Source organism: Mus musculus, chromosome 12 (assembly GCF_000001635.26).
Source record: "Mus musculus strain C57BL/6J chromosome 12, GRCm38.p6 C57BL/6J".
Lineage (NCBI taxonomy): Eukaryota > Metazoa > Chordata > Mammalia > Rodentia > Muridae > Mus > Mus musculus.
The window spans coordinates 112930855-112942386 of NC_000078.6; the positions used below are offsets into that span (position 1 = coordinate 112930855).

Consider the following 11532-nt stretch of genomic DNA (forward strand, 5'->3'; position numbering starts at 1 on the left):
GTAGAAGGAACTTGGGTCAGGGCAGTGCCAGGCAGCCTACACAGGGAGCCAGGCCATCGAAAAGCCTTGATCCAGTTTGCCTGCCCTACCACTGTGAATGGCCGTCCAGGATCTCCTGCAGAAGCAGTAGGCCTGAAAGGGTGAACCAGTATCCCCCATACTTGCAGCATACCTGGCTCTGTCTCAAACTGCTCCCACTCCAAGGAGTGGAGCACTCGCCCAGGGAGCCCACACGCAGGTAGGGTAGGTGATAGGGCAGACACAAGCCAGGCCTGGCTACACACAGAGCCTCCCCTCCTCCACACCAAATAAGGGAATTGGTGCATATTAAGAATCTTTCTGTTGTTTGCATCCTTTAAGTGACATCCCCTTAGCAAATTCAGCTTCCCTGTCCCTCTTGCTTGGAGACAGGAGATCACAGAGGACAGAGAGTCTGAGCTTCCAGCTCACCTAAGTTCACCACCACCTCTGAGGCACTCAGCCAATCTTTGAACTAGGCAGCCACAGCCCTGGCCTACCTGCAGGGGCCTCTGTCTAAAGATGGATGATGGCTTAGACATATACTGTAGACCAGCAAACCATGAGCATCCAAACCGGGGGTGGGGGGGCATGAGACCCCGATGGTAGGGCCAGCAAGGTGAGGAGAAGGAACAACATGCCAAAGTTCTGGGGCTGAGAGAACCTGACAAGAGCTTGTGAGGACAAGATAGCCCAACCAAAAGCAGGTGGCAATCCTGCAGTCAGTCTTCCTACTGAAATCAATGAGATGTCACAAAGACCAGGGCTGGGAAGTGCCACACCATGACTTAGGAGGTCAGGGTGATGTGGTGCTGTTGGGAGGCACAAGCATAGTCAGGACAATGACTAACGGTGCAGGGGCTGAGGAGAGGGAGTTTAGCATGAAGCTGCAGCCCCTCCCTGTGTACCTCTGTTTCCCTGCTGTCAGCCAGCTGTGGGGGGATGGGGTGGGGGGCAGGCCAGCAGGCAGAGCCAGGGTACGCTGACAAGGACTTCTGTGTGGCTGCCTGACTCAGCCTACCTGCCCTGCCTCCCAGCTCAGAGCTGTGGGTGCAGTGGCCCAGGGGGGGATTCTTCCTATCTGGCCGAGACACGGGGGTCACCTTATACACTGGCTCAAGGTGGACATGCCACCAGCATACCTTGGAAAGCGGGGAGATGTAGTCCGCCTCTCCTGTCTATCCAGGCACTTTGTGAGGGAGAACAGCTGGCAAGTATCACGACAGCAGAATATTCAATATCTGGGCTGCACCTGCTATGTCCAGGTGTCATCCCACAATGGTAATAGCCTCCTCCTCTTCTTCCTCCTCCTCCTCTTCTTCCTCCTCCTCTTCTTCCTCCTCCTCCTCCTCCCCTTCCTCTTCTTCTTCCTCTTCCTCCTTTTCTTCTCCCTCCTCCTTTTCCTCTTCTTCTCCCTCCTCTTCTTCCTCCTCCTCTTCCACCTCCTCCCCTTCCTCTTCTTCTTCCTCCTGTCCTCTGGGAGCCACAACCTTGCCTGATGGTGACCAGGAAACGCTCAAGATGTGAAGGTGGTTACTTGCATTGAGAGGTCCCCTCCCATGGGAATCCCCTCCCTGCACAGAGTTCTGCAGCCCTCGGGCAGAACTGCCATGGACACCCGTCAAACCTCGTGCTTTCCTTCATGCTGTACTTGGGGGCTCAGGATCCCTGACCTGACCCTGTGGGGTCAGATGTTCTGTCTTTTCAGGAAGGCCTGCATCACCCGCTGGGCACAGCACCCTTTGGTCTCCCGCATGGTAGCTCGCTCTAAGACCCCCAGCACTGGGGTCAGGACCTTTTCTGAATGGGTGCTTAGCTTGAGCTGGAGAGGCCCAGAGGGGCCTCAGGACCAGACTGAAGGATGAAGCAGCCCAGGATTTGGACAGAGCTGGCTGGACTCTGGAGTGAGCTATGCTTCCGCCCATGTCCTGTGATGCTAAATATAGCGTCCAGGGAGGGGAGTTTCCGGTTACAGCCCCCCCACCCCAAGCCGGGAAATCGATGCCAGCTCCATTAGGCCCAGGAGTGGTGCCTGCTGACCTGCCCGTCAGGCTGCAGATCTGAGTGAGGGACTGGACTCTGCCCAAACCCAGGTGCCCTGACTCCTAACCCATCCTTCAGGCCACCAGAGCCCTCCCCCACTAGAAGCCCCTCCGGCAGCAAACACCTAAGGGCAACCCTAGGAGGCACAGGACTCTGATGGTGGGCGTTCGGCAGTTGCAGAAAGTCAGGGAAGGACATAGATGGTACACTCCTGTCCCGGAAACATCAGGGTGAATCTGGGTCACTATGCCCCCTCCCACATATTTAGCTCCTGGACACACACTACACACCTAAGGACCCTTCACCAGAAGCTGTGTTGCTTGTCTGACTGGGCCCCACCTAAAGCTGCAAACATTTGCATACAGGTGGTGCTATGTGAGCAAGTCCACATGTCACAGCCTCCTCAGGGTGGTGCCTCAATGTCATACCCACCTGGGGCACAGGGAGGAGGTGAGGCGGGTGTCCCTCATCTTCCAGGGCGGGGAAGGGGACTATATGAGGAGAGAGAGCACTCATTCCAACCCAGCATGCCTATCTCAATGTCTACAATTAGGACTCCAACACTTCAGCTCTCATCCAAAGGTTTGCTGGAACACAGAGCCCCAGGGCATGCTCAGATAGCTCATCACCTGAGCTCCACTGTAATGAATGATGAGGGTGGGAAGGGATATACCCCTCCAGGCTACCTCACTGCCTGGGGATGTGGGGGAATGGTAATCAGTGAGTGGTCCATGACCCAAGGAAGTCATAGAAGATGCTGACTGGAGGGTTTGAAGCGGGGCCACTTTTCTGAAGCCTGACCTTACCCTGAGACAGACTGATCCCTCAGATGTTGCCCCAGCATGCCTTTCCTAAATATGTGCCTGTGGCTCTCGCAGCTGGCTAGGTGGGACAGAGTGCTCTTTAATCTATGCTAGGCACTCTAGGGACCTGTAGAATGGCTCTAAGCTACGCATGTAGGCCCACCCTCAGGCCAGAGAGCCTTAGGCCAGCAGCACTGTGAGCTGTCACGCTAAGGCAGTTCTGCGCAAGAACCAGGCTGCCCACGCCAAGACGGCTGCTCTGGATCCCCATGATGACCTAGCCTACAGACGTGGACTTACGTCCTGCAGGCCAAGTGAGGTCCTCTCCCAACTTCCGATGGCTCAGAAGTCATGGGAAGAGTACCGGAGACACCAGACACAGAACATCACCAGATCCAAGTTCCTGGACACTGGGAGTGCAGTCCTGGTCCAGCCCCAGACATGGCAAGGTCCCTGTTTCTGCCCAGATCAGGGAGTACATACTCTGGCATGGGCAGTACTGTGCCCATTTCCTCTCAGCTGAGGCCAGTCTATCTCTGCTCCTGCAGACACAGTTCATGTTACGCATGAGAATAATTAAGAACATTTTAATTAATGCTTTGTAGACATTATCTGTCTTATCAGACAGACACCATTAAGTCATAAACCTTTCTCTTCCATATGACTACCCCTTTCCACATTTGGTCTATGTATCTACCATCCTCCGTGAAACCAACAACCCGCCCACCTACATCCCTCTTTTCCATCCGGGCCCAAGAAACTTGGGGGTAGCTGATATGGAACTTGATCAGGGATCCAAGGCTAAACACCTAGCCTGGTTCCCTCATGAGCTGGCTACTCTGCCTGACAGTACTCCAGGCTTGCTGTGCTAGCCCGCTGACAGCCATCTGCCTCCCAGGTCATCCACTTGCCCCACCAGAGGAGGACCAGAGGGTTTCTATGGAGACCTTGCTACCCTCCAAGACACAGTGCCTCACCCCAGGTCACAGTGCTCAAAGCCAGCGGACATCAGTAAAACTTACACAAGCTTTATTGGGTGCGCAGGGCAGGAGGATGAGTGGATGGGATTAGGCCTGTCCAGCCCCAAGGTCTCACTGGAGACTCAAATGGGGAACCACCTGGCTAAAGAACCAAGAGATAGCGTAGATAACCCCGAGAGTCTTGGGGATGTCAGGGTTGTCTGCGAAGGCCTGGGCGTCATCTAAATTCAGATGGATCACTTCGATGAGTTCTCCCTCCTCGGCCAGCCCTCCACCAGGCCCGCCTCGCTGGGCATCTGTCACCTCCGCGTAGAACATGGTCTGCCTGGAGCTAGTCAGTCCTACTCCAGACCTGTCAGGTAGGACAGGGACTGCTGAGAGACCAGTGTGGCCCTGCCAGACACCCTGCTTCCATGCTTCCCGCTCTGCCTTTCTGATGATCAGAACTCTGTGTAGCTTCACCCTTCCCAAATACCACTCCCGGGGCAGGGGTGGGGAGGGTATGTCCACGGAACCTGCCCCCTGCAGCGGGCGAGCCTCATGCATGTTGGGTATGCCGGCTATCATATGGCAGAGGTAGGCATCAAGGGCACTAAAATGATTTTTTGAGATGAATTTGATAACCGTGCTGGAGAGGTGGCTCAGCCACCAGTGGCTAGGCTCATCATCAAACTGTCAAGATAAATATGACATCTGACACTTAGGGGAACACACAAATGCAGAGGCACCTTACATATATATATCTTCGACCTAGGACCTGTTTGGCTAGCTGACTGAATTCATCCCGAGAGAGATACATGGGTAGGCCTGGCCTAATCAGGTGAGCTCACAAGACAGCTTCATGCTCACAATCTAAAGAGCTCTGGCACTCTCTGCTAGCACAGAGACCAGACAAGCTGCTGTGTTGTAAAAAGACGTGTGGCAAGGACCTGCAGGCATTGCTAAGATCTGAAAGTGGCTATCAGCTAGTCAGGAAGTGGCCTCTATCCCATAGCCACAAGGACCTGCTACCTTTGCACCTGGATAGATTGTGGATGTGGCAGGTGTCTCTGAATGCAGCTTATGAGACCCTACATGGAAGATCAGGGACCTTGGACACAGACTGTGCATATACAGAAGCCATGAGGTCACAAGCAAGTGGTATTAGAATCTGTGATAGGCCCTACGGATCTGTTAGGCCCCTGCCCATGTCTCCTGAGTCCAACCAGGGCCTCTGACTTCCATAAGTGCTAAGCCCAAGCCAGTTCTATCCATATCAGGCCTTCTGATTGCCTGGGGAGCCATGGACTGGATGTGGTGGTGGAGGTAGGGAATCTCACAGCAGGGCAGTTCACGGAGGCAGGAACAAGCTGGAAATACTCAAAGCCTCCCAACTCCCATCCCAAACTGACCAGGCCCAGCTATCTCTTTATCCCCACAGACCCCTACCGGATAACCCATTTTTCTAGTAGTCATGGCTATACCTGTCATAGAAATCAGTGCCCGGCCTCAGTTTCCCTAGCTTATAAGGGAGACAGCTCCAGCATGTGGTCTGGTCAGGCTAGACGCTCCCTCCAGCCTAGGCTGGTTCTAATCTCATTTATATCACAAGGTAACAATAGGCACCGGGCTTCCCTGGGCCTAGCCATCTATGGCTTACCTCTGGGGCCTCGGGCAGGGAAGTGTTAGTGGGTAGTCTCTGGTCTGTCCAGTCCCCATAAGGGCGACAGGGACAGGTGGTCTGATGTCATTCAGCCTTACCCTCAATCATGCTTCCACACAGCCAAACCCTCCTCCTCCTCAAAGTATAAACATGAGTAGGATGTTCAATGTTCCAAACACTCACCGCTCTCTAGCATCTTCTTCAGTCAGGACACAGCCAGAGGCCCTGCCTATGAGACTTCTCAAATGTCAGCCAGACGTACACAGACACACACACACAGACACCACAGAGACACACACACACAGAGACACACACACAGACAGACACCACAGAGACACACACAGACACCAGAGACACACACATAGACACACACACAGACACCACACAGACACACACATACAGACACACACAGAGACACACACACACAGACACATACACACATACAAACACAAAGACATACACAGACACGTACACAGACACACACACATAAAGACACACAGAGACACCACAGAGAGAGAGACACACACACACACAAGACACATATACACAAACACAGAGACAGACACCACAGAGACACATACACACAGAGACACACACACAGACAGGCACCACAGAGACACACACAGACACCACAGAGAAACACACATAGACACACACACACAGATACCACAGAGACACACACAGAGACACACACACAGAGAGACACATACACACATACAAACACAAAGACATACACAGACACGTACACAGACACGTACACACACAGAGACACCACAGAGACACACACACACAGAGACACAAACATAGATACACACAGAGACACCACAGAGACACACACAGACACACACATAAGACACATACATACACACACAGAGACAGACACCACAGAGACACACACAGACACACACACACACAGACACACACACACAGACACATACACACATACAAACACAAAGACATACACAGACATGTACACAGACACACACACAGACACACACACACACACACAAGACACATACATACACACACAGAGACAGACACCACAGAGACACACACAGACACACACACACAGAGACACATACACACACAAGACACATATACACACACACACAGACAGACACCACAGAGACACACACAAACTTTCCTCCTGCCCTCTGTCCCTGTCTGTCCCCCACACAGGCCACACTCTTATCATGGTCAGGTTTCTTAGATTCCCCTGGCCCTAAACACTCCATGTTGGAAGTTGAAGGATTTAGGCATCCCTGGCTGTCCACATGGAGGATACAGCATAGGGTACAGGCCAGCCCTTCAGAAGTAAGATAATGAACACCCTGGATCCAACATGGCCCAATCATAGCCTGGTGTTACAGAGTGAGGTCAGCAGGGATGGAGGCAGGAGGGCCCTGGCTGTGTTGAGTGTGCTAGGAGAGAGGTGGCGGGGACTCTGGTCCCTCTTGGTTTTGGGGGGTGGGGGGTGGTCAGAAGTACACAGCCTTGTTGGGGGTGGGGGGTGATGGGCACCATAGGACCTTCTTTCTGCCCTCAGACCTCAGCAGGGGTCAGGAATCCACACAACATCCTGAGGCAAGGGGTGGCTTCGCATCTGAGGACCGCAGCCCTGGTTGGCTGCCTGAGGGAGGCATGAGTGGCTGGTACCTGGGCTTCAGTAGGGGTAGCCCCTCCTTCTCCTCCTCCCCAGGACTTGTCCTTCCCTCATTCCTGAGAACAGAGCTGTGACTCACCCCACCCCCAGCGCCCGGTGCTTAATCCCACAGGAAGTGGGGCATCTGTCGACAGCAGCTGCCACCCGGAGCCCAACCCCACGTGGCTGGGGCTGCAGGGTAGGGGCACAGGGTTAGCACACTCTAGAACCAGCCCAAACGCCCCGGGTCTGGCCCAGCCTAGGAGCTGAGGCATGGTCCACCAAGCCTCTTCCAGCCTCATGCCTGTACACCCTCTGGGGCCGGGTTCTCACCCACTCCCTGGTAGCATTCCGCCCTGCCAAGCCTCCTTACATGTATGTGGCAACTCTGCGCAGATCGGTGGGGACCAGGCGATAGCCGCACTCTTCCCAAGCCTCCTTGCAGGCTGCCTCTTCCAGTGAGAGCCCAGGCTGGTCCACAATACCGGCACAGAGTTCCACCATCACTCCCGCTGAGCCAGGCAGTGCTTGCTGAAGTTCTTGGGGCTGGTCCTGGTTCACAGCTGTCAGGGACCCTGGGAAGTGACGCTCTACCTCGCCTGCATATACAGCTGGTATGGGGTGTGGGGGGGGGGGAGCACAGCCACATGGTGGTCACCTCAGAGTAATCTATTCTGAGCCAGGCATCTCTTGCTGGACCTCAGTTTCCCCTGTAGCCACCACTGCACCAGTATCCAGACCCTCACGATCAAGGGCCTAAAAGCACGCTACAATTCCCCAGCCCCGATTCTTGTCCGCCCAGCTGGACTCACCTGGCCGGAACTGTTTCACCAACACCAGGCTTCTCCGAGAAGAGTTGAACATGAGAATAGTCACACTGTGTGGGGAAACACACTCAGTAAAGACACACAGCCCTCTCCCCGGAGCCCTGGTTCCCATCCTCCTAGTCTCTCTCTTTCATTGACAAGCCTTGCTCAGACGGGAAGACCACACAGTCAGGCTAGGGCCCGGACCTTATGTTCCAGCTTACAGGATAGGGGCAGGGGAGGCAACATATTGGGCAGCTGGGGAAGTGGAGGCCCCTGCTGGCCAGTTTCCCAACTGTCACACCCCTATGCTCTGCATCCTGAGGAGTAAGATCAGATCTTACCAGGAGCCTGCCACCAGGGGCCTGGTGTCCCCAGCTACTAGCCACCAGGCCTCAGGGACATAAGAACCAGAGACTGGGTTGAGGTGGGAAGTGTCTGAGGAGCAGAAACTGGGGAGTTCCCCAGTGGCCAGGCCAGCCCCTCTCACCTGTCATGTGTCTTCATAAAGTCCCAGGACTTCTGGACACCGTCCTAAAAGAGACAGGGCAGCAATCAGGAAGGGTGAGCCGCTGCCAGCAACAGATGGAGGTGCACGGACCAGACAGACCCATTGTAGCAGCTCCCGGCAGGGAGGCCTGCTACCTGCCTACGCCCTTCAGGAATGGGGACTTGTAGCAGGTGGAGGTGGAGGAGATTGCCCGGGAGGTCAGGATAGCCTGATGTTCTGGGAAGGGTAAGGCAGAAAACCCGGGCAAAGGGCAGGAAAGGCATTTCATGAGGACAAAGGACTACAGAGACCTGTGCGGCCCGCCACCAAGTGTGGGAAGGAGCTACAAGGATAACAGGGAGAGCAGATGTGATGCCCTTAGGCAGGGCAGGGAGGATTCCAGGCGGGCAGAGCAGAAGTCACATATTCAAGGCCCAAGCTTCTGTGGGCCACTGGACAGCTTACACTTGCAGTTGTGGATCTGCGCATGTCAGATGGACGGTAAGTACTTGCCCCGCCCTGTTTCAGGCTCATGCTATCTCTTACACATCCCCTAGTCCTGCCACTCCTGTACATAGGGTAGCACTCAAGAAATAGCTAAGGTGGGCCCTGCAGTATTGGGGATGTCATCGATGCTTTCTATACAAGGTTAGGTTAAGATGGGGATCCCACAGTCCCCACCATCCAAATGCCACTTGGAAAGACCGGCTGTCTCTGGGGACTGGAGCCAGCAGAGACATTCCTCCCTGAAGGGTCTCTGCAGGTGGGGCTGGACCTATCCATCCCTACCCCTACCTGCTTAGTCCACCTCTGGGTCATTCATGAGCACAGCCCAGCTCACCACAGATGCAGGGGCTCCAAACAATCTGCATAAAAAGGCAGGGGCCTGGGTCCCAGAGACAGTGTGTTGCCAGGCAACAAAGAGGGAGGACACTGAGGAGAGAGCCACAGGGCTTCCTCAGGAGGAAAAGGGTACTGCTGTCAATGACAGGAGAGTCTCACAGAAAGATTGACTTGAGACTGCAGGCAGAGATATCCTGAGAGGGTAGCAGCAGCCTGGTTTCTAGGGGGAGAAGAGAGCCAATGTCCTGGGCAGGGCAGGCTGCCCAGGAGGCCGTTGAAGCACCACCTCGAGAGGCGAGCCCAGGCCTGCCCGATATCCAGCCACCTAGGCAGGCTCCAAAGAAGGCTGCCTGCCCAGGCTGCAGTGAGCCTGTCTTGCCTACCCCAACAGCTTTCCTTCAGGGAGGTCACCCTAGGTGACTTACAAGGACCCTCTTGACTCAGGATCAAACACTTTGTCAGAGCTGTGGGTAGTAGGGCCAGAGATGCTGACATGGGCCTTGGGAGGGAGAGACAGTTCTAGAATGTAGCAGTGGGCACATTCTATACAGGGCCACTGCTGCTTTGGGGCAGTTAAAGGCTGCAGACCCCTACCATGGCAAACCCAGCCCAGCCCAGTATCCTTCAGTTCCCGAGGAAATGCTGCCTACCCTCCACCCCAACCCCCACCCCCCTCCCAGCTATGACTATGGCTATGGCGGGCCGCTGCCTGCTCAACTGAGCTCTGGTTACCAATGCCATCAGCGGAAATGTGCTGGTGGGATGCCAGCCAAAGCTGTAAAGCCACCCCACAGCACTTCCCAGGAAGTGAGGGCGAACGAACCAGCCTGGACCGTCCACAGCCCACCAGAACCCCAGGTCCTGGGTATGAAAGAGCCACATGGCTACCCCATGTCACCAGCCGAGGAAAGGGAAAAGAAGTGTGATCCCCCACACACACCCCGTGTCTCTACCCTTTGTTCCTCAACTGAACCCAGTTGCTCCCTCAAGCCTGTATTACCTCACTGCACTCTGGGAGAAGAATTCCCTAGCCTAGTGGGTAGGTGGAAAGGACCTCCACACAGCAGACACACCAGAGGCAAGGGAATTTGCAGGCTGGAGGCCACAACACTGGTGAGAGAAATGGAGTGGGAGAGCTGGGCAAACGCCAAGCCCTGGGCGGTCTGATCTAAGCTGAAACCCAGTCAGGGCTACATTGATCAGGTCAGGAAAATTGTGTATCAGACAGCATAGAGAATGGAAATGGGCAACGTGCCAGGGGCCTACTAGACAGGGCCATGCAGGGTAGAGGAGAAGGAAGACCATGGGGTAAGACGAAAGAGAAGAGGCAGCAAGTAGGTTCAACAAATGTTTTCTGTGTGCCTACTAGGTGCCCAACGGTGTCATGTGAGATAGCTATGTATGGCCCTGTTGTTCTGGGAGACAGACACCTGGGAGCTGCGAAAGACTGAGTTGAAGAGGTTTCTTCGTGACAGCAGACTTTCTGTTAAGGCTTGAAGGAGGAGCTAGAAAGAAGGCGCAAGGAGGGTATCTGCAATTGTGGGGTTCCCCAAGAGTTCTTCCTGCCCTGATCCAAGAGTTTTCCTGCCCTGATACCCAGAGTAATCAATGGGTCTAACTGCATAAAAGTATCGATGGGCGGTCAGAAATGGAGGGCCAGTCAAATCTTCCTCAGGAAAGAGCGATTCTCTTTGCATGTCCTTCCTTGGCCATTCCGGGTTGACCGACTGGCCGTCAGGACTGCAGGAGGGCGGAGCTCAAGCTCTGAGAATCCGCTCAGGGCGGAGTCGTGAGCTCGGGGGGCGGGGCCGGGGCCGCAACGCGGGGGGCGGGGGGAGAGCGCGGAGACACGCGAGTGGGGCGGATCACCTGGCGGTAGTGCAGCGTGAAAGGCCGCAGGTAGGGCGAATGGGCACAGAGGCCCACGGCCACCCCGTCGATGCGCTCCATGGTGGCGCAGAGCAGATTCTTCCGCGGATCGAAGCCGGCGGGCGCGTCTACGCACTTCTGGGCATGCCCAGTTCACACGCGGGGCGGGCCGGGGGGCGGGGCGGAGGGCGGGCCACAGAGTCCAGGTAGCACCTGCGGGAGTGCTGCGCGCGAGGGAGGCGCTTTCAGACAAGTCCCCAAGCCAGCATAAAGGGGAAGCGAACTGAGTAGGGTGGAGAGGGCTTCGTAGTATATGAAGCCTCCAACGGGTGGAAATCAGAGGGGATCACCGGGGTAGGTCAGCTGAGCGGGAGTCTGTTTGGCCGGGGTTAGCAA

General features: G+C 55.2%; 1 protein-coding gene across 2 annotated transcripts; it reads right to left on the reverse strand.

Moving 5' to 3' along the window:
• Nucleotides 1-3436: 3436 nt before the first annotated feature.
• Nucleotides 3437-11288, reverse strand: Nudt14 (nudix (nucleoside diphosphate linked moiety X)-type motif 14). 2 transcript variants are annotated; one of them, NM_001316724.1, is made up of 5 exons: nucleotides 11137-11288; nucleotides 8425-8468; nucleotides 7941-8005; nucleotides 7502-7703; nucleotides 3437-4196 (listed from the first exon to the last, which is right to left on the reverse strand). In NM_001316724.1, exons 1-5 carry the CDS (start codon nucleotides 11215-11217, stop codon nucleotides 3956-3958), a joined length of 633 nt encoding a protein of 210 aa, NP_001303653.1. In that variant the 5' UTR covers nucleotides 11218-11288; the 3' UTR covers nucleotides 3437-3955. The 2 variants fall into 2 exon arrangements, with proteins under 2 accessions (NP_001303653.1, NP_079675.1); NM_025399.4 differs by having other exon boundaries at nucleotides 7502-7739.
• Between the last annotated feature and the right edge of the window lie 244 nt (nucleotides 11289-11532).